Source organism: Centruroides vittatus, unplaced genomic scaffold, assembly GCF_030686945.1.
Source record: "Centruroides vittatus isolate TY-2023 unplaced genomic scaffold, ASM3068694v2 contig_976, whole genome shotgun sequence".
Classification (NCBI taxonomy): Eukaryota; Metazoa; Arthropoda; class Arachnida; order Scorpiones; family Buthidae; genus Centruroides; species Centruroides vittatus.
Window position 1 is genome coordinate 1556474 of NW_027122649.1, and position 27939 is coordinate 1584412.

General features: G+C 28.4%; 3 protein-coding genes and 1 non-coding gene across 4 annotated transcripts in view; 2 read left to right on the top strand and 2 right to left on the bottom strand.

The window, feature by feature from the left end:
* Positions 1–6393, bottom strand: part of LOC136985737 (DNA replication licensing factor MCM6-like) — a 48982-nt gene extending 42589 nt beyond the window's left edge. Inside the window, 3 exon segments of the mRNA XM_067283079.1 lie at positions 500–610; positions 946–1092; positions 6263–6393. Of these exon segments, the coding sequence (XP_067139180.1) occupies positions 500–610; positions 946–1092; positions 6263–6354 (350 nt within the window). The 5' untranslated portion in view covers positions 6355–6393.
* A 5395-nt stretch (positions 6394–11788) lies between these two features.
* Positions 11789–14707, top strand: LOC136985731 (uncharacterized). Its single transcript, XM_067283069.1, has 8 exons — positions 11789–11944; positions 12072–12136; positions 12271–12336; positions 12925–12960; positions 13045–13116; positions 13197–13247; positions 14327–14377; positions 14498–14707. The coding sequence occupies exons 1-8, from the start codon at positions 11884–11886 to the stop codon at positions 14585–14587; spliced, it is 492 nt and encodes a 163-aa protein (XP_067139170.1). The 5' UTR covers positions 11789–11883; the 3' UTR covers positions 14588–14707.
* Positions 14708–15438: 731 nt separating this feature from the next.
* Positions 15439–15511, top strand: TRNAV-AAC (transfer RNA valine (anticodon AAC)). The gene has a single exon. It is a non-coding gene; the product is annotated as a tRNA-Val (tRNA).
* Positions 15512–19033: 3522 nt separating this feature from the next.
* LOC136985741 (cytochrome P450 4c3-like) overlaps positions 19034–27939 on the bottom strand; it is a 31950-nt gene continuing 23044 nt past the window's right edge. The window contains exons 8-12 of the mRNA XM_067283084.1: positions 20078–20257; positions 19767–19940; positions 19591–19657; positions 19346–19525; positions 19034–19264 (exon numbers count right to left, since the gene is read on the bottom strand). Coding sequence (XP_067139185.1) covers positions 19104–19264; positions 19346–19525; positions 19591–19657; positions 19767–19940; positions 20078–20257 — 762 coding nt within the window. The 3' untranslated portion in view covers positions 19034–19103. The remainder of the gene's footprint in view (positions 19265–19345; positions 19526–19590; positions 19658–19766; positions 19941–20077; positions 20258–27939) is intronic.

Below are 27939 nucleotides of genomic sequence, written 5' to 3' on the forward strand. Positions count from 1 at the left end.
GCTCAACAGTCTCATGAATACTATAAAAGAATTGTTTCTGTCAGAAAAATAAAAGGCTGGAATTACAAGAGAGAGTTTCAAAGTTCGGAAAAATACTATCCAATCAGTATATACCAAGTTAAGTGTCGATGTCGACGTCTCCGAAAAGTTTTGAATTGTTACCTGAAGGGAAGACCAATTGGTATTCATTATTTTATGTCGCTTCTTCTTTTGTTTGTTCTATTAGGCGTTCGTTGTCTGAACATAAAAATCTTTCGCGAAAGTGTTCGTTATCCGATTTGTTCGTTAACCGATCACCCCCTGTATTATTATTATTATTATTATTATTAATATTAAAAAATTTAAAAGTTCAGAATAATATTTCATGTTTTATATACAAAAGTAAAAGTAATATACAAAAGTTTGTCTACTACATTGTCTTATTTATTCTACAGTTTAACGACACTAATTATTTATAACAGAAATTCATTAACATAAAAATAATCAAGACAAAACTTACTTGTGCAAGATATGTACACCTACAAAACTCACATAAAATTGTTTTTCCACATTCACTTCAATTCTATCTTTCACAAAATTTCTAACAGCATTACAAAGATATGGATAAACTCTAAAGTACAAAATGAATATATTTTTAAGTATATGGAATAAGTTGAATAATAAGGTACAAACATCTTTAATATATAAAGTTTTATAGTTTAGTCTAATTTATAACAACAAAGATTTAAATGTAAAAAACAATATAAGGTTTCATATGAAAAATTTATTGAAAATGTTTTTCAACCTCTTGTTAGAATGTGGCCAGAGACTTTGTTCAACAGTTTTCATTCTACAATATTATTTCTCTACAGGTTTTGATAAAATGTATAATAATTTGTGCATATAGTTAAATGTTAAGCAAATTTAAAAATGTAATTATTTTTCAATATAACAATGTTAGATTACCTATAATAATCCTCTTGTATTGCTTGTGCCAAATTCTGATTATAACTTTCAATATCTGGAAAATTTATTTGTAATGTACTTCGTTCTGGTTTTACTAAATTTCGTGCATCTTCAATATATTTTAATTCATTCTGTTCATTCTTAAATCTAAAATTAAAAATATAAAGTAATTAAATTATGATTATTTAACATTAAATCTTAACATATTAATAAAAATTCTAAAAATGCTTGAATTATAAAAATTTTTCTTTACTTATAACAACATATTCTTGTAATATTAAAAAGCAAAACTAAAGAAATAAAAAATGACATCAAATTTTCAAAGCAGCATACAGATGTACTGTACAATCATCATATACAATAGAATCTTGATTATCCAAGGAAAACCTGTCAGTGATTACACTATTTCTCTTATACCGCAGTTCATAAAGTTTAAAGCAACATGAATTAAAAATAATTTGTTTCTGTTGCTTTTTATCATTTAATCTGTTCTTCATTCTGTTGCTTCATGTGAGACAAATCATTCATATTAAAACATAACTATAAAAATACAAATTTTTATTCTTATTGTATATATTAGCTGTACAAAAAAACAAAATAATTTTAAAATTGTACTTTTATGATTAAAATTATGAATATATAAATATATTCATAATTTTTCATCTGAAATGGCCTTGGACATTTATTTTATTTAAATTTTCAGTTATCCAAGGATAGATTGGTTCATACTATCTCAGAAAATTGATGTTTGACTGCTGATGTATATGATATAATAAATTTTATCAACTTATCATCAACTAAAAACATGTAATATTAATTAAAAATAAATAATTAAATCAATATAAATAGAATTAATTAATTCAATTCGTAATAAAATGAGATATAAAAATAAATAGATTATTTGTGAGCTCTGATCTGTGAGCTAAAAAACTGATGATAATTTTTATTTATTTAAATTACTTATATAAATTATTAGATTTCTTTATTACCTTAAATAAAAACATTTATCATAAACAAATACAGTTGAGTCCACATAAGTAATTATAGGTATAACTCGACACCGTCAATTAAGTAGTCAGTTTTCTGTGGTCCCAGCCGACTTACATAGGCATTAATGTTAAAACACTCTGGTTTACTTGACACTGTTTAACTCGTCACTGCTGGATAAATCGACATACTTTTGCTGTCCCACATGCATTTAGACTTCCAATAAGTCGACTCCCATCCTGAAAAAAATGAGTTAACACCGCATAGTGAGCTGGGAACTCATTTTTTTCAGGAGGGAGAGTTGACTTATAGATAAACAAAAAGAAAATATATAATCTATATCAGGCCTGGCCAACCCGTGATCTGCACAAGGCCTGTCATGTTAAATTGTGTGGCCCGCTAAGTGATATTATATATCTATTAAAACTTTTGTTTCCAATTATGTGTATACCAAAACAATTAAATAAAAATTTGCATGTGTCATTGTTATAATGCGCAAGTGCGAGTAGAAACTCTTAGTATAACAATAAAAATTTATTCATTTTGTATTTGTTTTACTTTTTTAAAAGCATGTTTGCCTAAATTGTGGCCTACTGTAATATTATGCGTGATCAAAGTGGCCCGTGAAACAATTTGGATTGACCAGGCCTGATCTATATCAATGTTACAGCAGAATCCGATTTTGCATTTTCTCACGTCAAACGTTATTTGTAGCATGTGTTTCACATTTCTGTGAGAAACGAATGTCCAAAAGCTAACGCTTACGCTGAAGGAAAAATACAAACTTATTTCTGGATTTGAATGTAAGAAAACTTCGCAAGTCTAATTTGCAAAATAAAAAAAAATCTTCCAAAAACAACATTGGTGGGAATCCTGAAGAAAAAAGAGGAAATTAAGAAACTTTTTCTTGGATTTTCGTCATGGCTGTCTTGAAAATGCTAGAGAAAATCGCCGTACAAAGATGTCGAAGATGCTCTGATACATTGGCTAAAGCAAATTCGTTCATCGAATCTTCCTGTTTCGGGACTGATAAAGAAACAAAAGGCAATGGAAATTGCTGGGCTACTTGGAGTAGAGACCAACTTTAGTGCCAGTAATGGATGGTCAGAGAGGTACATTGAACTACTGTATTTTCCTAATTGTAGTACGGTATTGTGATGTTTTTCAACTTCGCTTTAGCCATCATGTCGAATAACTTGACACATTTTTACTTCCCCTTGAGGTGTCAACTTATGCGGACTCGACTGTATATCAAAAGTGCTATCATACCTTCAATGTATTGTTGTAAATTTAATAATTGATACAAACCTAAAGATGACCATCTTTAAGTCTGTATCAATTATAAAATAGGTTGAAAATGTTTGAGTATATTTAAATATTTTCTCAGCAAACATAGTGTTTAAGTATGAGTAAAATTGTTGACTAATTGATATAGACTTCATATTGTTTCACTTAAAAGAGATTAACTTCAATGCATTGATATAACTGATCTTTAAAAATAAAATAAAGCATTATTTTAGATTAGAATGAAATTTATATTTTACATTATAAAACTAATTCCTTAATACTTTATTCAGAACTAAATAAAGTATTAAGGAATTGCACTGTTATGTTTTTATATTTAAAAAAAACAAATTTATATTATGTATTTTTATTTGTAAAAAAATAAAAAAATTGAATAAATGTTTAATAAAGAATTTAACAGTAAATAAAACATTACAATATCTGTTATGAAAATTCTTTCTCTAAACAAATGATTTACACTACAAAATGCTTCCTGATTTTGCACTGAAATATAACACTAAAAACAGATTGTTACGAATGTTTTTCTATTTAAGTTTGAAAATGAGATCTTTTCCCCCTGAAATTTTATCAATACTTTTCGTCAAAATAAGGCAAAATTTCAAATTAACCATATGGTTTTTATACTCTAAATAAATGCCACTTTTTCTTAAAAATGCTTTTTACATTCAAATACAACTGATGTTTTTATTGTAGCTAAATTATGTAATTCAAAGCAAAACATAGTCATTAAAGAGAGCAGAAGTGTAGACTTTGCATCAAAAAGTACATACTGTTGTATGTACTTTTTAATCCATATACAATACAGGTAGGCCTCCTAAAACGCAGTAGATACGTTCCTTGAAAATGCCGCGTTGTGGGAAATCGCTTTATAGGAGACACCAACTTAATACAAAAACTGGAATTCAGTTCTAAAAAGAGAAAAACCGCCTTTTATGGTGTAACATTTTCATCATTTTTTAAATATATGTACATAAAAAGCTTAAATAAAATTTATCATCATATAAAAACTAAAAAGATTATGATTTCAAGTCAAAATCAAAAAGAAACATAATGTTATGCTCAAATTCAGTCCTCATCGTCACTTATTATAGTTGTTTGAGAATGTTTGACTGGCCTTATTTCAAGATCTGAGCTTGTTTCATCAAGTTCCGCTGCACTTATGTGATCCGTTGCAATTTTTCTGTTATGTGAAAGATAATTCGTTTCTACATACCCTAAACCGTGTTGTAAAAGTACCGCATTGTAAGAAAATTTCCACATTTTTCCAACCACGTTGGAGCGAAAACGCATTGTAAAGGTACCGCCGTTGTAGGAGGCCTACCTGTATATAGATATTTTATGTCGGAATTGGTTTGTAGGAATATTACTAATCTTAAAATATTCAGGATAAATGAATCAAAATTATGTAATTTTTAAAAATACAATTTTATATTTTAACACGTATTTCAGGAATTCAATATATTTATGATTAAACTAATTATTGATAATAAAATTTTAGCAATTTATATTTTATGTTTAGAGAATTAAGAAAATGTAAACTATCTGTAAAAACTACAGGTGAATAAGTAATAAATTATAATAAAGTATTTATGGATGCATGTAATCTAGAATTATGAATGCTTAATCAATATACATGTCAGGTTTAACAACAGTATTCTGATATATTTAAATTAAATGCCATAAAATGATTGTATTCTTTGTTTTCCACATAAAATATATCTCTATTTTGTGATAAGTCAATCTAATGAGAAAGAAGTCAATTATTTTTAAACATAAAAATTTCATAAGAACTTAATTTTGTATGTCAAAAATTAAAATACTTTTATTTCAAATTATTTAATTTTGATATTACTAGTTATGCTTGTGCAAATAATTTGCATGCACATAAAACAAAATACTGAAACAAAAATAAGTTATTCCTTGGGAAATTATTGCAACCTGAAACACAGACAGGACTATGGAGACAGAATCTTTCAACTAGGTTAGTTGCAAATGTAAATGGTGTTAACAGTTCTCCTTAGTTTCTATTTGAATTAGCTTTTTTTTTTTTCAATTTGCACTAATAAAATAAGGCAATGCAATACATAGGCAATCTGTCAATGGAGTAACTCCTAGAACTTTTACAGGAAACTGATTCCTATTTAGGTGTTAGTCAGGTAAAGTAAAACCTTATTTGGCCAGTCAATTTGTCGAGTGCAAATTCACAACCAACTCCACTGTTCAGTGATTTTATCTATTTCTGTTTTTTTGTTTAGTATCAATTGTCAATTCATAACAGAATTAATATTTAATTTTAACATACTAATTTTTGTTGTTTGATTTTAAAAAAGTGAATGATTTTATGTTTAAAAATACATGCACTTTTGAAACGAACCATTCAATGTAAAAAATGACAAATGCTGTGAAATCATTTCAAAAACTCTATGAATTTTTATATTTAACTTTAACTAAAATGTTAAAAAATTTTAACATGTTATAGCTATGAATTTATAAAAACACCACCTATGCTAACATTAAAAAATTGTAAAGTTTCTGAAAATATATTATTGTGAAAAAAACAAAATAATCGAAGTTGACATTGCTGTCTCTACAAAGAGAAAGAGAAATAAACTTTTTCATGTTTTGCAATAATATAAAAAATTTCTTTGTAAATGAATTAATAAAAAGTTAGGGTCACAGCTGGAATCCTAAACCACATATTTTGTAGAAATGTAAGTAACTAAACTGTATAAATTGTAAAGATATGTGAGGTTGTTTATTTATACAAGTATATCAATATAATGATTATTATATACAATGACAATAAGGCATATGAAAACATTTAATGAAAAACAAAATTAATATGATTTTATTTTAACTATGACCAATCTACCCTCTTTATTCACTGTTAAAGAACGAACAAATAAAACAAAAATATATTAATTCCTATTACATTAGTACAAATATAGAGATCGAATAAAACATACAGACACATAGTAAATAATTTATTTAAAATGAAGAAAATCAATGATACCAGTTTACTCACTCTTCCAAGAAGTCTTGAAATAATTTTTGACAACGATCTCCCACATCATCACTCAAATGTTTAGGACCTGTTCTTGAATCTGCTACATCCATGTTTTTCGCTCCCTCTCAGACAATAACTTTTCCCGCCAAATTTTAGCTTAAGTGTTGCCAGATAGTACATCATTTCAAATTTTTTTTTTTTTTTTTTAAGTATAAGTTATTAAAATTATCAACTTTTAAAAATTCATTATTTTAAAATTTCTGTAATTATTTAATTCTCATATTAATTTATGAAATTTAAATGAGAATTTGTTATCTGATACAATTTTATATTTGAACTTGATCAATCCTTTCGGCATAGAGTTAATATAGAGCTGTCTCTGAAAACAGCTCCAGTAGTGTTCGATTATAATCGATCTCAAGATATTAGTCTACTACTCATGAGATACTTGTTTTCAATAGGTTTTGTTTTTGTGTACGTCCGTAAACGCGTTAATCCTTTTGTTAAAAATACTATAGAGAAAATAACCTTGAAATTAACGAATATGGCAATAATATTCGTATTGTGTTCCTATTGCCAAATACGATGTCGTTGTTGCAACCGTCTTGATTGTGGCTTTATGTAACCACAATCAAGAATTACTATATGCAAAATGTGGCAAATTCTATTGTAAATGCCATTGACAGAGAGGGCAACTCCGAGTATCTTTGCGATCCCGGCCTGCGCAATTATAGTTTAATTCAACAAAACATTATTAATTAATTACATATAAATAGTTACATACAAAAGCCCTTTTAGAAAAAGTTTTATAAGGATTAAACGATGTCTAATATTATTATCGATGTACAGAAAAATAAAAGCAGCTACTCGGTTTGTTTTAGCACCTTGAATATTTGAGTGTCAGAATATAGAGCTTGTGGTACATTAACTTCTCTGATTGGTTATGTGTGCTATATGCCGGTCATTCCCTCAATATATACAGATGGTAGATTGATATCATATTTCAATAAAAACAATATAAATAAAAAATAATTAACGATTGATTAATTAATGATAAAATTGACGATTAATGATTAAATAACTTTAATTAATAAAATTCTCAAAATAATATTATGATTACTGCTTCTTGTCCTTATTTTAAACATTCTACAAAAACGTTCAGGAGAACCTTACATCATTAAATATACGTATAGAGTTAAGATAGTTTATCCTTTCTTTTATAATTTAAAATGCAGGCTTCTTTAACATTACACGTGTAGCTAAGCTCTACTATAGAGTGCTATCACGCACTCTGATAAGGAATTAACACTTGTTAAATTAATTAAACATTTTATAATGAAAATATATATAAGATATTTTATAGTATTTGATTCAAATATGACTTTGTTTAATAAATGAAAATTAGTAAAAATTAATTAGTGAGTTGAACGATTTATTTATTTATTTCTGTACTCAAAATGACTGAGCGGAGATTAATTTTTTTTTTCAATCAAACATTTATTTGTTATGGCTTTCGCCTTTACAAAGGGGTTACAGAACTCGTAGCAACATTATTAAATACAAACATTGTTATACATAATTGTAAATAGATAATAAAATAATATAACAAATTAGTAGGACAACTAACATGTTTAATGAATAACAGAAAAATTTATAAATTTTATATAACATTACAGAACTTAAATTATCATCATATAAACAAAACATATTAAAGTCAGTTGTCAAAAAAGTATTCTTTAAGTGTTCAGTAAATTCACAAGATACAAACGATTCTTAACATTTTCAAAGAAAAAATCTGTTACATAGAGGATAATTGGAGTAAGCTGATATATTAATTCTACGCCCATTTATTATTTACATAAATATTAATTATTTGATTTGTAAATAAAGTATCTCGAATTTGTAATAAATTATGAGTAAAATGAGAACTGAATTATTGCAATATAAAATCGAAAGCACAATAAAGATACAGTGGTGCCTCGTATAACGTACGCCTCGAATAACGGACGCTGCGAACAACGGACTTTCTGTTTGGCCGTTACGTGACTCGAGCAACGGACTGGCTGCGAACAACGGACTTTCCGGCAAAATTGGTGACTGCTCCATGGGTGCGTTCTTTGGGTACGTTCGTTAAGTCAAACGAGTTAAACGAGAATGACGTCATCGTTATTCTTGTTTCGTTAAGACTTTTCGAACGATTCGTTATAACTAAATGGCTGTTTCTAAAATCGAAGATATGAATGTTGCTAGTGCAGCCTTATCCAAAATATTTTTCTTAGGTTACTTCGGATGGACAGTTATTTCAATCATCTCACCTTTTAATTCACAATTTAAACACTCGAGTAGATCTAGAAACATCTGTGGGGAAGTACTCGATCTTTAGAGTATTCCCCGTGCAGGAACAAAACAAAAAGAAACTTCAAAAAAATAAATCACACACTCTATGACTCCAATGCAAGGAACTTAAAGTTTATTTTAGTCCTTCCAATCACTACTCTGTCCCTTCGCTATAACAGACACTAAAACAAAAGAAACAACACACACAAAAAAAAAACAATCTCGCGACTCTGTCGTCTACACGTCCTCTCCTCATTCTTTCTTCCGAAAAAGTCCCTCTTCTTCCGTTGAGCATGCGCGATCTCCCCCCTCTCTCTTTCTTTCTCTCGAAAACACGGCCCATCCTTTCTTTACCCTGCGGCCCACCCAAGGATCACGCAATAGAACACGTGATCTTTGGACTACATTTCTCCCCTCCTCCCATTAACTTTTACAACAGGAAGCTTTTACGCTACGAGGGCCCGTCCCTCGTTTACACCGTAAACCACCCAAGGGGTTGGTTACGAGCCGGTTAGGCAACAGAACACGTGGTCTTCAGACCACACATCGATATCGTGGGGCGCCATTTTCTTAACGAAGTAAACTAACTCATTCTTTCGTGAGCTTCGTTAGAGTTTCGTTCGATACGTCATCACCGCGGAGCATGCGCACTGAGCGAGACTACTACTTTTTGAACGATTCGTTACTAACGCGTTTAACTCGTTCGACTTAACGAACGTACCTTTTAATAGCGGTCGCTCTGCGTCTCCGCTACTACGGGAGTGCGCTGCTGTTTGTAGGCATTTAAGAGCGACGGTGAAAGAAAGAAAGATGGCGGCGCCCGTACTATCGATAGTATCGTGATGGAGGAATCTATAATTCTAAAATATGAGCTTTTAAAGGCAAAAGAAGGGTCCCAATTGTAAAATTTAATCATAAAATGGATTATTTGTTGAAAGAGTATTCAAAATAGCCACGAAAAAAATTAAAATGCCGGCTACCGTTCGAAAAAAGTTCGTAAAGACACTTACATCACCGCGTGCGCTAACTCGCGCTTTCACAAATTCTAAATTTTCATTCATAAAACCACATAATGGACCCCGAAATGAAACTATCTGAGCCATGGAGGACGCCGTGTCGCTTTCCACCGTAAACTACTGCTACAAGCGGCCGTTTGTGCCGTTCGACGGCGCGCACTCCCACCGGAATTTAGGAACGCGTTCCGCAGGAATTTTTAAACGGATGTCGCTCGCGCAGAGTTACGCGGAGGAATAAAAGAACGCATCCCATGTTCATTTTTTAATGATACAGTAGGGTTATTTTGTGCTGCGGAACGAATTAGATGTTTTAACATGTATTTCTATGGGAAAATGCGTTTCGTATAACGGACGTTTCACTTAACGGACGTGCACCTGGAACGGATTAAGTACGTTATATGAGGCACCACTGTAATTTGTATATCGATTTTATCACTTAAAAATAAAGGCAATTTTAAAGGTAATATTGATTCACAATAGGCCTATTTTATATTAATTTTCATATGGAAGAAGTTTTCTTTAAAAATTTTAGTGATGTACTATTGGCTTTATTTTTTGACAAGTCTCTCTCATAAATATTTCTTTAAAGATTTAGGTTTTTCAGTACAATCCATGTATAGTATACTGCATTTTAACATTTTCTGTACTCTATCAGATCTTCTAATTAACTTAAACCATAAAGGTTTTATCTTCTTTCAATGAAAAATAATTCCTGCTATCTTCTTGAGTTTAGCTCTGCTATCTTCTTCAAAAGTTTCATCATATTTTTGAGTTTTCCCCATTTTTCTTAGTCCCGTCTGAATTACTTCGAAAGATGTTCGAAAGCTTTCAGACTGGATAACTTTTATGGTCATCACCTAAAGAGGTTTCATAGGATTCTAAAGAAATTAACCAATAATATTTGTTATTAACGAATATAATTAAACCAATTTAACAAACTAAAATATAAAATTTACCTTTGAGAATTTCGAAACTCATCCACTCAGAAAGAAAAATAAAAACAAAAAGAAATTTCAAGACTTCGATTAATATCATTCTTTTGGAAAAATCCAATATCAACAGTAAACTTTTAATCGCAATAAATATTTTAACAATTAAATTTCTATGTTTGTTACGTTTGTTCTGATGTTATTAGTTTACTGAATTAAATTTTACTTTAAATGCTTAAAATAATAATTAAATCTGCTCTTTTAACAGAAGAATAAACCCATTGATTAGAGAAAGAAATTTTATGTTCATTTGTGAACCTTTAATGGAATATAAAAGTGTGCAATGAATACTTAAACTGCAATTAAGATTAAATTAAAGTCCTTTATAACGAAAAAAGTAACATTACGAGTGAATTAGGTGCATTCGCTTCTAATTAAAAGCGAATGCACCTAATTCACTAGAAGTTTGGTAATGGCGTTTGGAATGTCGAGCATGATTCCACTGACTTTCCAAACGCCATTGCCAAACTTTTAGGCTTACAGGAAAGCGACACCGAACGTCCGACGTACACGTTTTCGCGTTGAAAACTTCGGCCTCAACCTCGCTAATATTTTATAATACATGCTTAGAATGAGTATATCTTAGGATAATAAAGGAATATTTAGTTTTGTATTGTGCATTGTGTAATCTTGTATAGTCAATTAAAATATAAATATAAACAATTAGACCAATTTGAAGATTTTCATAACTGGTACTGGCAGATTAAAATATTCCAAATATTGAAAGTAAAGTAAAAAATTTTACTTCACTTCTGTTAGTTTCAGTTCATATATAAGTTTTGAATAATATTTATCGTAATGAGATAATGGTTAAACACACAATAAAATAAATTCATAATTTTTTTTTTACACATACAGACAAGTTTTTTTTAATACAAAATTTTAAAAATTTGTATCAAAAAGAATTAAAATAATTAATTTATTCATTATACTATTTACATCCACCTTTATTATGATATTAAAGAAATATTAAATATAGTCTTTCTAATTTACAAACAATAAGTTTATCTGTTTAAAATAAAATTATCATAAGAAATTACATTAATTCGTAAACAGTAGACGTACTGTACAGTGCGTTGGGTAACATGTTTTCTACATCACTTGCTATTGAAAAATATTTATCTTTTTATACATTTAAGAATTAAATACTAATTTTAAATAATGACAATAAGGAATCAGCTTCACTTGAGTGATTACTAAAAGTCAACATTACGTAATTCATTGTGTCGACAAATGTAGTTGTATATAAAAACTGCAGTTTCAACACTTTTGAGTTATTTCTTAAAATTAAGATAAAATGATACCTAATAAACAAGTCTTAATTATTTTCATCGTCTTAGTAAATTTTTATTTAAATTGTAAGATTATTTTATTATTGAGAATTTTTTTTGCAATTCAATTGTCACTTCCACATTTATTATAAAATTGTTAAGACAGAATTTATATTTGACTTAAAAAATTGAATTTTATAATTCTAAATTTCAGGTTGTGATACAGATTGTGTACAAGATTTTTTTAAATGTTTAAGTTCCAATGTTACCATCAAAGAAGTAAGTGAATTTGATTTATTACACTAAAACTGTTGAAAATACATTAATATAAGTTATTTAGTTACACTTTATAACATTAAGAATGTTATATTCCAAAGCATAATGATAAAAATTACTTTTTTTTCTGTTTTTAGTTTATTGCATCCACGAAAAAATGTTGCGAGGAAACATTAAATGAAACTGCAAATGATTGGTCTGATGTTAGTACAATATATATCTATATACAATTACATTTATTTTATAGTTAATTTTAGAGACATAGTTAATATAAAACATCTTAAAGTTATTTTTTAATATCATTTTAGATATGAAATGTTATTATATTTATTAATATAATTATATTGTTATATTATCATAAATATAAGAATAAAAATTTAAAAAATTTTAACAAAGGTATCTTCATAATACTCTTATAGTAAGAAATTATATTCATTTCCTTGTTATAAGAGTATTACGAAGATTTCCTTTAAATAAATAAAAATTATTTATTATATTTTTTTATAAAATTTTAAAATTCAAAAGAAAAATTCTTCTTGTTTATTCATTTAACTAAATTAAATTTAATTAAGTTAAATGAATAAACAATTACATGAATAATTAATTAAAACATTTAAATAATTAATTAAACAGTTAGTTATTAATTAATTAGAATAATTAATTAAACAGTTAAATGAATAACTAATTAAAATATTCTTTTTTAACTTGTAAGATAAAATAAAAAAACTCATTTAGTATTTACAATGTTTATTATCCATAGAATATGATCTCAGCGATATTTTATATTTTAGAAATTTCATAATTGCGTTCATGAAGACCAATATCCAGTAAGCACAAATTTTATGTTTTATCCAAAAAAAAAAAGCACGAATAATAAATAGCATTTTTAATTAATTGCTTTTAATAAATAGATTATTTTGAATTGTATCGATGATAAAGATGGCAATGAATGTGGAAGAATGATCGAAAACTATTTCAATAGAGTAAGGTAAATTTATATTATAAATTTTATTTTAAGTATTCTACTTTTTGTTATTAATTATTTTATCCCCTTCTAATATAGACACAAAATAATTATAATGAATTTAGAAATCAAGCGATGTCAAGAATAAAGGTTGGATAACTTTTTATTTTCTTTTTTCTATAATAATTATTGTATAATAATAGTCGTTGAATTAGGAAATTAATTTTTCTTTAATTAAAATATGATTACGGAATAAATAATATTGTTATCAAATATTCTAAATCTGTGTTTAAAAAAGATTATAACAATTATTATTTTAATTTAGAATAAGAATTAATTATTATTCTAAACTAAAATAATTGTTAAACGATATCGTTTTGTACCGAAATAAAATTAAAAGAATCGAATGCACTAATAAATTACTGTTAACAAATTAAAATATTCAAATATATACTCTATTAATAATCAATTCTGAAGTATTAATAGTAAAATTAAATTTTAAATTTGATTATTTCTATCGCATTGTACTGTACACTGTGCAATTTATCAGTTCAGAATAAAATCAGAATGGATGATATTCTTACTTTATTACAAATTATACTTAGAAGGTATGCTCTTTTCAATGGTTGCAGAATTAACATACCTTGCTCCAATTGTCCTTTTTGAAACTTTTTTTTAATGTAAAAACTCATTTGTATTTTGTGATCATTTTAAAGGATACTTTTTGTCAACTGACTTTAATATAAATATTCTGTGACGTTATAATTTTTTTTTGTCGTTCTGTAAAAATGTAATACGTTCCCTAATGTTAAGTTATACATAATTGTATCTAAATGATAAGAAATACCATACTGTATTGTAATTAATGTTGTTTCTCCAGTTTTTGTTTCATTCAATTTAAATTTAATAAAAGTAAAATTAGCAATAATACTATCAATCACAAACGGACTTTATAAAGTCGATTCAAAATTAAAAAAACTTAGTTAATTAGAATACTTCCATATAACCGAAGGATTCTGCTCAGAATTAAACATATTGTTTTGTTAATCTTGTTATTCTTGGAGAGTGATTTTTATTACTAGTTTAAGCATATTAAAAATATTTATAAAATTTATTATAAATCATATATCACATATATCAAATTTAAAATATAATAAGAATTCAAACAATTCAAATTATTATATGTACTTGTTATAAAAAATTTATTTACAATTAGTATTTAATTTTAGCGTCCAACAGCAGCTGATCAATGTGGAAATTCTTTTATTACTGCGTTGGATGTAAGTTAAATATAATAATATTTTATTAAATATTTTTTTTAAATTTAAAAAATATATATAAGAAAATAGAGTTAGATAATATGTAGTTTTATAATTATCAATTAATATTAAATTTTTTAGAGAGCTACAATGGAACAATGCCAAAATAATACGGATGTCACCGTGAAATATTTATGCAACTTCTATGAGGATTATTATTATTCTAAATAATTAAATAAGTTTTTTAATGTTCTTACAATTAATAGAATAGTTAATTTATATCAAATTTACAAATTAATAGTATTTTCACTAAAATATTAATATATGTTTAAATTTCTGTTAATAAAATTTAACATATAATTAAAACCCAGTGTTTAATTGATATAAGTTTAATTACCAGTTTAATAAAAGCATTATTTTATTTTTTTATTTAAATATATGCATGTACTCTATTTCTTTTTGTTATAGTTTATTCAGTAAGTTCTATATTTCAAATGATATTAAAAAAACCAGAATATTTTTGAATATCTGTTTGAAATTTTTTATAAAAGAATCTAATTTTATTTATTAGCACATAAATCAATATGAATATGTGTTCTACTATATAATCGTGTATTGAAACGTTTTTAATTAGCATATCTTAATTATCAAACATATGAGAAGCGTTTGATATCTGTTAACTTCATAACTTCCATTTTTTAGCCTAAATGTTTAAAAAGTGGATATAATTTGAACAATTCGTGAAAACGTTTGTTATTTTACTTGAGACATTCAATACTTTTAAAAAGTAAGAATTGTATTTGATTTTCTACTGTTTTTAAAGATGGAAATTAAAAAATGTTCAAATTATTATTTTGGTATTTATACGTTATTTAATTATACTTTATGAATACGTAATATTTTGATTTTTAATTCTTGAAATTGTTCATAGACTTTATTTTATTGCGAAATTTCTTTAATGGATAATACGTGTTTTAACAAATAAAATTGAAGAATATTTTGAAAACAAACTATCATTCTTGTAAATTAGTTATAAATCGTTAGAAAAATATTAATAGCAAATATAGAAGAAACTACAGTATGTGCTTGTGGTGTAGTGGTTATCACATCCGCCTAACACGCGGAAGGTCCCAGGTTCGATCCCTGGCAGGCACACTTGTTTTTTTTTCATTTTTAGTGTTAGAAAGGAACTTGTTATGACTAAGAATCTTATTTTCATTGAAATTAATGAAGATTATTTATTGTATAAATTTTATGTATTATTTACTTTCACTTTACAAACTTTAAGTATAGAAACAATATATAACACAGTAAATTTCATTTAATGCATAACTAAAAAATTAACATAAAGTATATTTGACATACCAACGTGTACATCAATATAGTCTACGAAAAAACAGAATTTTGTTTAAAGCAATTCCATAATATGCTAAGTTTGACTTTGTGCGACTGAAATCGATTGTCATACAAATTTTGCTAGAATAAGTAATACACGATACAGTATAAAAATCTGGAGTTTATTCAAGAGAAGATTGTCCTATTATTGTGTCAACAGTAAGTCAGAAGGTTAAAATTTAAGACGATAAAATTATCGAAATATTAGCAAATTTATACAAAATATAGAATATATTTTGAACATATGTAAAAATAAACATTATATGTATAAAGTATAAGCATGTAAAAGGTTATACCTGCCATTTCACTGAAAAATCTTTCAGGTAATCATAAACTACAGTAATTATATAAAGAAAAAATAGTAATTAAGAATAATCTTTTATATTAATTTAATTAAATAATTTTAACATTATAATTTAAACATTAACTTATTTTTTTTGAGGAGTTTAAGATATCAAAAATCAATTTAGCAACATAATTAGAACAACAACAGAATGAATGTCAAACTTAAGCACTAAACATAAAATCTAATATGCTAACACTCAATTCTCTATGCGTTTCTTCATTATTTACAAATATACCGTAAGCCTATATGCAACTTTTGTCCAAAAAAGTTTTTAAAAATTCAAAAAATTTAGAAAATATGTGAAATTTGGATCTCTAGAGGCAAATGAATTACCCAAACATCTTTCAGTAGGCTACAGTGTAATATCTATTTATTTGTTAGCCCAACTCGAGTAAATATGTTATTGTTTAACTAAACATATTATTATTTCAGTATTACTAATTTTAATCATTTAAAACGAGATTATTGTAAATATTCAAATAACGTAAGACAATTATCGATTGATCGATCGATCGTCATACGCATCCAGCGATTCATAGTTAAGCAGTAGCCTTTTTTCCACACTTATACTCGTTATTATTTATGTCATATCTTGTCACAGTTACCTTATTTTAGGGATGGCTTAAATACATTAAATATTTTTTTCTAAAATACTCTCTGCTGAAATGGATTGCGTCTTATATGCCGTAAAAAACTTAATTTTTTCATAATAGAATAGTTTCTTTTGACAAGTTAATTAAATTTCTGTTTTATTCTATCGATACAGTCTATATTAAATTAATAATAGCATTAAGTAAAAAGCTTGCAAGGGTTCTTACTCGACTTTCTCGAAACTCGAACAGGAGGTTTAGATCATAAGGAAGTCCGATAATGTCAATTATGCTGGGTTATAAAATTTAAATAAACAAAAACATAAAAGAAGTAATTTTGTTGAATTATGATTATAAAATATTTTCATGTAAAAAATATTTAAACATTATGACACCAGCTGAAAGTTAAATTGTGGTTGTCTCCATCTGTTATAAGTTATTTTTTAATGACATCTCATATTATTATTATTATAAAAAGGCAGAAAAGGCTTAATTTTGAGGGATTTGAGATGAGATTTTTAAAATATTGTAAATGCCAATAAGAGTACAATTTTTCAATTTCATCTCTTTTTCGTGGTTTCCAATTTAATTATATTAAATCTATTAAAAAAAGATTAAGAGTAATTACTTTCAACTTTTTATAATTTCCAAAAACTCAAGTATTTGATTACTAAAATTATATTAAAAATATATAAAAGTGTAAAATTCTTAGTTTTCTCTTGTACTTTCCCGACTGTTCGTCCGAGGTGAAACGATAAAGCAGTATTAAAAAGACTTTAAAACCATTACTGTTTGTTATTTTCTTTATTTTTCTCATATGCATTTCGATCTTCCGATCCTCATTGGTACATTCATAGAAGATAGTTTAACCTATAAACAAATAAATATTCAAAAATCCGAAAATTACAAAAGGCAACAATATTTTTTTAAAAAACTTACAACTGCTGTTCTACAACATACTGTATTTCCATGACAATTCGTATCTTGTTTCTGCGTCAACTACAATCGTACAGCATTCTGGTGACACATTTATATCCGTATTTGAATTTAGTAAATTTACATTTTAATTTTTTAATTTTTTCACGATAGCAAAATGTTCCTTTTTTAATATTTTTCTCAAATGATATATAATAGAGTATCTTAAATTGTTCAGATATCGTAATATTTTCTAATGTTAACTCTAAGAAACTGTACCATTCACAGCCGAATATCAAACGGTAATCTGCCAAGCAATGAAATTTCTGAAAAAAAAAAACAGTCCAAATATTTAAAGTCGGCACCCTCGCAAACCACTTAAATCATATTTTGTGCTGGCCGGTAACCTTATATTATGTAATTTTCCTATTTGAATGCCGCCATACCGATGGTCCGATAGAAAGAAGGAACTGTTGCAGAAGGGAATCGAAATTAATTCGATCAAAAGTAGTCGGATTCTCTCGTCCTCCTCCTGGAAGAGAGGATGGTCAACGACTACTCATTAATATCGGTCTACTATTAATATTTGAAAAGTGATTCGCGTTGGATGGGTTGTGATGGCCCCCTCACGTGATCGAAGTTGCTTACCTTAACGTCTGAAAGACTTTGTATGACTTGTTAAGATAAAAAAAACACAATAAAAATGCTAGAATAATTACTTTTATGTGATAATAAGTTTTTAAAATTTTGGCAACAGATCGTATAAACTACAGTACGTGGGAAGTATGTTCTCGAAAATATTGCGTTTATGGAAAAAATTATTGGGCTCAAGTTGAAAAAATTGGACCCACCAGTGGCCAAACGGTTCCGTTTCCTGAACACTATAAGTTACATATGTATCACCAATTGTACAGTTTTAAATAATCTGATAGTCTAAACAGCAACGGATCATAACGTGATAATCAAACATGAATGACTAACAAGTTAATTTTTGACAAAATATATAATATAATTAGTACATACAGGTAGATGTTATTTACAATTAACTTTTTAATCAATTTTATTATTTCCGCAATATTTAAAAGTTTATATTGAATATCACACTATTTTTACGAGTTATAAGATCAATCTATCTCATATATAATGGCTAAATAGCCTAGAAACGTATTTTATTGTTTTGCTTGCCACCGTTACTGCACTGCGTTCGTTGTAATTTTGCGTAGTATATTGAACAATGCAAGTTTACGAGAGACAACATATTGAACATATTTATTGTAATGTAATATCAATTCGAAAATTTATGATTATCTTATATATATATATAAAATATAATTATTTTTCAAATCATATGAGTATATGAATTATTTGATTTTGAAATATTAATATTTCATCATACATGATACTATCGTAAATTACATATATAGTATATGATTCAATGAAAATTAAAAATTTTCCATCGAACTAGTAATTTCAATTTTTACAACAATTAAACTCATAGAAATTACTCTCTAGGTCTTATTTTTAATCGAAAACCTTCCATCGGTCTAAGAACCAATAAAAAATTACAGGTAATCTTGTCTGGTGGATCTATTGATGTAATCCGATAATTCATAATCACTCGGCTTATTACTGCCTTCAATTCTATCAGAGCATACTTCTGGCCTAAAAATGAAATTTTATTATTCGATTAATATTTATATCAAAATAAATTTAAATTCTAGAGTGACGTAGACTAATTTTTACCAATGCAATTGCGTGAGCCGGCCGAGAATGGACAAAATGCAAATGGGTGCCTTCCAATGCAATTTTCTGGAAGAAATCTATCTGGATCAAATATTTCTGGATTTCGAAAACTTTTCGAGTCACGATGTAATGCATAAATAAGTAAATTAAGAGTAGTTCCTCGCGGAACAGTATAACCATCTACAAAAATAAATAAATAAATAATTTATTTAATAAGAAGTTTTTATTTTCATAATTTAACTTACTGATTTTGATATCTTCAGTACAAGAACGTGTGATTGTTGGCACTGAAGGTGAAAGTCGCTGTGATTCCTAAGATATGTTTAATATGTTTTAATACATTTGTACTTTCGAAACATTTCCTATTTTTTGAAGAAATAGAAAATTCCCGTCAATTTGTTAAGAAATAAATTCAATAAACCTTTAAAACACACTCCAAGTACTTCATATCTTTAATATCCTGCGTAGTAATTGGTCTATCTTTATCACCACCAAATATTTGTAACAACTCTTCATATACTTTTTGTTGGATATCTGGATAAAGTCCTAAATAATAAAGAACCCAACATATACCTACTGAAGTTGTGTCGTGACCCTGTCAAAAGAAATTTATTTAGTATTTTTAAATGCTATTAAATATTGGTAATTAAATAAATAATTCTTGTATAAATTACAAAAATTAATTTAAATTTGGAAATATGTGCAATTTTTAAAAATATAAATTAGACCTACCTCAAACAAGAAAGTGTCCAATTCTTCGCATATATCTTTGTCAGTAAAATTGCAGTTTTCAAATTGGTATTTAATTAAAGTATTGAGAAGTGGTTCCTTTCTTTTGTCTTCACAAATTTCTGAACAATTCTTCTCACACGTCTTCTCTTTTTTTAGCTCTTCCTTTCTTTGTTTTAATATCTTTATATATGATAATCAATTGTTTCATTTATTTGGCATAGAAAAATTAAATTTATTATTATTATTATTAAATAAACAATAAAATTTATTCTATTAAACTTTAGAAAAAATACTCATTGTTAATTTATTTTATAAAACTATTCAAATCCGAAATAGCCCTACATACAACAGATTGGGTATGAGAAATAAATTATAATAGTGCAGTAGCGTAGCGGTTTTTACCTTTTCAACATAACAATGTTAAAATTAATATATAAATCTATAATACATCTGTAGGTGAAAATTAATTGATGTAAAGGTGATGTAAATTGATGTAACCTGATGTCAAACATAAAAACGTGCCAAATTAATTTTTTTTTTTTACTCATATTTTACTTTCCAAGACCATTGATATTTTCCAACGTTATTGTTTATCTGATCTGATCGTTTTGACTCTATAGAAGACTACGATCTGTAGAAATTTTGGCGTACTCATTCCAGTACAACGACCTTTTCATACAGTATTAATAAACAATATTAAAAAATGTTTATTTAATACAGTAATACAAGAAAATAAACATGATACAGCAGGGTTGTCCAACCCTTTTTCCCAATGGGCCAAATTAAAAATTTACGTATATTTAGCGGGCGACATAAGTACTTTATATAAATATATGCTTTTAAAAAGTTCAAAATGTGAATATCAAATTTTAATAAAAATACAGTATTTTTGTAATTATTTATATTATTGTTAGTCAAAGATAAATTATACTCCCACAAAATAAAAATAAACTCAATGCGATTTTTGACATTGCCTTCCTTTTATAATATTGTCAATATCTGCTTTTATGGTACCAGTCTTAATTCTAAGAATGTTAATTAAATTGGAATCACTCAACTTAATTCTTTCAGCAATTTTGATGTTTTTCATGCACGAAAGAATTGTTCACAAGTAGAGGAAGGTGGTGCAAGATGAGGCCATAGGGTAAGACGGGGACGTCTGTTTATTCGTGATTAACGCGCTTTCATCTAGCTGTTATTTGGGGAACTAAATGTCAACCTCAAAAAGGATCACGGGACGGGAGAACGTCCGAATCGCTCTCTTTGTTTGGAAGTAAGACAGTTTTCCATGCTTCAGCAATACTTCATCTAATTTTACGCCCACTACAAAGTTTCTACAAAATAAGTATTATTGTGAACTTTCACATTACCTTTTAGATGAAGATATTATGGTATTCGAAGTGACCTTTAAGACTGAAATTGTTTAGTTTTGAAATAAAGTTGACCTGTGTTTGCAGTCAGTATGAAAAGTGCACGTTGGGGCAAGACGGGTACCCCATCTTGTCTCTACCATCTTGCCCAAGGTTGGCCACGAATTCTGCTGCTGGCTAGAGGCACTGCAATATAGTGCAGTGAACTAGTTTTAAATTCGTTGTCATTGATAATTCTATATCACCTTTTCGAATATATAAAATAATAATTTTAAAAATGATCTTTTTATAGAAAATGAAATATTCCACTTTTAAATCATATCTAACTGTAATAAATTTATACAGTATATAATGTATTACTTTATTATTTATAATGTTAATGTTATGTTTATTGATTTAAATTAATTCTTACAATGGAGGAACAAATTAGTTACATAATGTTATTAAATATACATAAAAAATAAATTATCACAAGAATTCTAAAGATTTAGAGAAGAAGGAGAAAATCTTAAATAAAGTAATTTTTGACATGTCGTCATTTTTCAAATGATTATACTTGAAATCTTCTCCTAGTACTAAACATTTTAGTTGGTTTACCACTTGACAAGATCCAAACAAATGTATTAAAAGATTCTCTTCCTCTTTACTATTGCAATAACTACAAAACTTCTCTCTTGATATATTTATCCGATAGCCCTTTAACATAATCCGAAATCTATTAAGTCTAAGTTGCATAATGAGGCTTTTCGTGGAAAAATTAGTTTCACAGTTTAAGTAGTTTTTTGTACACCAACCCTGGCGCATTTCGAACAAGTTAACTCGTTTAGCTGAAGTAGACGATATATCCTGATTCCACAGTTGGTCTGACTTAGTTTGAATTATATCATTTAAGTGAGTTCTCAACAATGAAGCTGATCGTGTTGAAAACAAAAAGGAGTAGCCCAAGCTATCAAAAATATTCTTAACTGAAGCAGGCCAACTTTTCTTATCAGGTTTGACTGCTGTTAGCAAAACATTATAAGTAATTTGGCGCAAGTCATATGAGGGTAACTCCATAACTTTTGACCAAAACAGAAGAATAGTCTTGACAAATTTCAATTCCAATGGAGGTCTTCCCAATTCAAGACGAACTGCAGAGCTTGAAGCTGAACGCTCTATTTTAAAAAGTCTCTTAAAATATTTCATCTGTACTTTTTCTAGTTTAGACAGAAACTCCAGTCCCCAGACCGGGAATAAATAAGTCATCTTAGAACCAATAAAGGCGTCAAAAAGTTTAAAGATACTATTTATAGAACTTAGCTTCATTCGTTTTTGTAGAGTAAGCATATAGCCTGTCTTATTCTGTATGTCTTTGGCTATTAAATCGAAATGATGATTATACGCACCCGACGAAGAAAAATGTATTCCTAGATACTTAAAATATGGCACAAAACTGATTTCAGTATTGTTCACAAATATCTTATCAGATTTAAGTAGTCTGCCTCCGTTGCGAAAAACCATTCCCTTCGTTTTTTGTAAGTTAACTGTAAGATCATTTCTTTTAGCATAATTAACTAGCAGAGAAAGCTTTCGTTGCAAACCCGTTTTTGAATCTGCTAGCAGAACTACATCATCAGCGTACATTAAGCAATGCAGATCAACAGATTCTCCAAGAGCAAATTCCGAAGTTTCAGAGGTAGAAAACAGTTGTGGTAAATCGTTAATAAATAATATAAACAACAGGGGGCTTAAAGGTTCCCCCTGAGGCAACCCACTACCGGAAATGACACCTTTAGTATTTGCCAGATTGCCTCTCACATGATATCTTGTGTTACAAAATAAATTTTTTAGTAGCTTAATGAACGGAGTTGAAACTCCTAATAAATGTAACTTTTTCCATAAAATATTTAAATTGATTCTATCGAAAGCCTTTTCCAAATCCACAAATATCGAATAGATTTTACGTCTTTTTCTTGACAAAACATACTGTATTAAACCATTAAGTATAAAGACGTTGTACATAGTCCCTCTTCCTTTAACGAATGCTCCTTGAAACTGGGAGATAACATTAAATTCTGTTATCCATTGATTCAACCGATCTGCCAAAATTCCGGTAAACAACTTTCTAAAGGTATTTAACAACGCTATTGGACGATAGTTTTGAGGATTTAGTTTGTCTCCTTTCTTGTAAATCATTTGCAACAACACATTTTTCCAATGCTCGGGAAATTTTGATGTTTCCTTAATCTTGTTAAAAAGTTTAAGTAATTCTAAATACATTTCATCAGGTAGGTGCACAATAAATTCATTTTTTATACCATCCATACCAGGGGCTGATTTTCTTTTTAGTTTGCGAATTGAAGTTTTTAACTCAGAGAGTGAAATTGGATCATCTAAAATAGGAGAGAAATTATCATGGTCAAAATCAAGAATTGAATCAGAACTTGGGTGACAAAAGTTATATTCTAAAAAACGTTCCCAGTCGTGAAGAGGAATTTGATTATCGGATTTCTTTCTCCTGTTAAATCTATTAACAATAGACCAAAACTGTACAGAAGATCGCGCAGACTGCAACTGTCTACTAATATTTGACCAAAAGTTCTTCTTTTTAGTCTTACATAAAGAACGAAAGATTGCTCTAGAATCACAGTATTTTATTAGATCTTCATTACTACGGGACATTCGAAACCTCCTCAGCGTCTTGTTCTTCATTTTCTTCGCTGTTCTACAGTCTCTGTCAAACCAAACTGAAGACGGTAATTTTTTCGTTCCCAGGTATGTTATCATTCTACATTGTTCAGCTGATGACTTGATCAAATCCAGAATAGCAGAATAACTGTCCTCTATTTCATCACTTAAGACAATACTTACATATCTGGCCAAAACTGTTTCAGAATATAAACTGGATTTGTCTTCTTTCCAGATTAGTCCTTTTTTCTTGTCAATCAAGTTAGATTTTCTACTCCTCGTCAGTATCTATCAGGATTTCAGAAATGACCAAATGATGGTCAGACATATAATCTTCAGAAATAAAAAATTTATTCAATTTCTCTACCAGACTCTCGCTCAGGATCACTAAATCAATTACTGAAGCACCCAGTTTGGAAATGTAAGTAAAGTCTGCTGGTGATTCAGAAGGATATCGACCATTTATTATGTATAAATTATAAGTTTTTACTAGTTCAATAAGTAAGTTTCCTCTTTTATTGCAAATTTTATCATTTGATAGTCGGATGTTTGAAATCGCATCCCCATGATAAATAGTGTCCATACTCAAGCCAATTCGTGCATTAAAATCACCCATCAGCAGAAGATCATAATCTGAAGTATAATCAGAAATCAAATCCTCCAATTTTGCAATTAAAGTTTCAAAGATAGGAATATGAAGATATGCTAATATAACCATCATTTCTCGTAGCCCTTTATTTTTCTTCCGGTTAAATTTCACTCTAACAACCACTATATGTTGCCATGATAGCAGCAAGTTTACTTCCCCCAGGTCTTCATTTATACCTAGAAGCAACCCGCCGGAAGGTCTACCCCTTCCTAAACTTTTAGTAGCCATTACCTCAAAAACTTTTAATCTACAGTTAAGGCTTTTAAATCTCGAACACAGTGGAGCTGTAGACCAAGTCTCGGTTAATCCCAAAATATCAGTTTCAGAAATATGTTTAACAAAATCACTATTACTTAGATTAGTCAGGAGGGTACCCTGAGAATTCCATGTTGAAACTTTCAATCCAACTGTACACTTGCTCGGATCGGAGAATGAAGATTTTGAGAATTTGCCATTCGATTTTCCACTAAAAAATCAAGTTTCAATAATTCTCCTCTATCTAGGTCGTAAGTATATCTTTCATCGCCAACCTGCAAAACATCAGCCATCAGTCGAACTCTCCTGCCTTGCAGCTTATAATCGTGTAGAAAAGGCAGAAGCTTTTTCCGTCTCAGTCTTGAACGCCAACATAAATCATCAAATATTTGTATATTCTTCAATGCATCATGTGCCTTTATCTTTCTAACGTTACCAAAAATTAATTTCTTGTCTGCAAATGACTGCAATTCCACCAATACAGTATCTGATCGGTTAAATTTCACTATCTTAACTGTTGGAATTGACCTTGATTCACCTATCAATTTAGAAAACAGGTTTTGCACTTTCCTATTCAAATCGGAACTGTCATCCGTTAAACCTTTAATCAAAATATTTTTCTTTCTCATTTCATTCGACACCTTGTCTATAGAATGCAAGATCAAACTGTTTTTTCGCTGCATGTCATCTTTAAGTTTGAAAATTTCCTCTAATTTAACCTCCCTGAGTTAATCGTTGGTCGTGTTCATTATGCAAATTAACCAACCAGTCAATCCTCGTAACAACTTCATTTAGAGTCGAAAAAAGCTTATCAAATCGGTCGTCCAAATATGAAATAATCTCCCTAGGAATGGACTTACTTGAATCTATCTTTGAAGAGAAAAAATCCTCCAGTTTCGCCGACTTCAAGGTAGGTTCGCTCGAAGAACGACGTCGCTTTACAATAGATATCGGTGACTGGGTCTGTGAATGCGGCGGAGTACGATCAACCGGACCAGGATTTAATTCAATACCACTTAATATTAACAGCAACTCAAACACCATTATCCAAAATTCGATATTTTCCATAATTTTAAAATTCCAAGTAAGCTCACAAAAAAGTTCACCAACACTCTTTGCAGCAAGCAGCGCCCCCTTTATTATTTATGTTTTTACGTTTTATTTTATTTATGAAAACATTTTTTTAATTTAAATACTATTTTAACAAGAAATAAAATGTGAGATAGCAATCGAAATAAAAAGTTTTTTCCACGAAAAAAAAATATCGTCTGCTTACAAAATAGCAAAGTGACAGTATCGGTCTGGTAAAGTAAATACAAGTAAGTTCAAACTTTTATATTTATTTATTCGGAAAATAATAATAAATGTACCCGTTGTGATAAATGGGCACACTGTTCTTGTGCCAATATTGAAGAAAACGACAGTTTAACCATTTTAATTTGTCCTTCTTGTATATAAAAATAATATCCCCATCTTACTCCATGGGTGGGGCAAGATGGTACATTTGCATATAATTTTAAAATATTAAATTTTCTTGTTTTTAAAAACGTTTTTCAAAAATTAAATTTTGTATGTATATTACCAAATGTTATAGTTGCTGAGAATAAAAAAATTATTGTTCTCGTCAAAGTGGTTGTCATCCTATGACCTTTCAAACCTTAACGTCCTCATCCTGCCTCACCTACCCCTACTAATTTTATGTTTACTTTGTATCATGTATTTTGGTTTGTGTATTCTTAGTGTTATACACCCATAGGAGTGGTGCACTTATTCTAATAAAAAAAAAAAAAAAGAGAGAGAGAAACCACCTTTCTCCCATGATAAAAAATGTGTCTGCTAGCGTTATTATTCTATCACGTCACACCTGATGGCGTTAGTACAACGAGCGTTCTTAATAGAAACCGCCAAATTGAAGCCAAATACAAAACTCCACCACTCAAAGAGATCAAAAAATAAAAATAAGAATATTACGTAAGATGAGATTTATTACCTTCATCCCTGAGTAAGAAATCGTAAGAAATCCTTGACCCCCACCCATCACAAAATACCTTACGTAATTTATGGACGGCCTCTATGATTTGTTTACAAGTTTGCCTTATGTCTAATTCACAAGTTTTTACAAGTCTAATTAAAATATTTTAGTTATAATTTTTACGGTAGATTACGACTTCAAAATGTCTAAAATTACAAATGAAAGGAAAAGAAAAGCCATTTCGTTAGAAACAAAAAATCTTGGATTAACATCTGTGGACAAAAGTTTTAGCTTAAACGAAACAACTGTCAGAACAATAAAGAGAAATGAAAATTCTATATGAAAATCCATCATCTACAGATCAAAACTTAGCTCAAAAACAGTAGAGATTAGAAAAAAATCTGAAAAAAATGAATTTTCTTCTAGTGAAGGAGGGCTGACAGGATTCCTAAAAAGAAATGCATTTCACAACATTAAAATTAAAGGTTATATTGCATCTGCAGATGAAAATGCTGCCGAGAGCTTTCCAGAAAAACTAACAAAAATAATAAGAGAGGATGGCTATGTTCCTGAACAGATTTTCAACGATGATGAAACAGATCTATACTGGAATAAAATTTTCGTCACTTTTTACACGGTTTTTTGAATGAAATATAATTATTTATTTCATTTTATACGGTTTTTTATAATACATACCTCCCATTTTACTATAGAAATCGTATCTTTTTTGCACAGATTTTTTCGAGGGATGTATCTTCTGTGTAGAAAAAGAATTGGGTGTAATTGTAACACTTCTAAGGCGAACAATACAGAACAAGTTCTCTATGCAGTCTTGAGTAAATCGTCTCATTAGGAGAAATTTAAAATCATATTTTTTCCCCTCTAATCCTCTTCACAATAAATGCACTTTCTCTAGCAGTTGAAAATTTGCAAGTTTCATAAAACGATG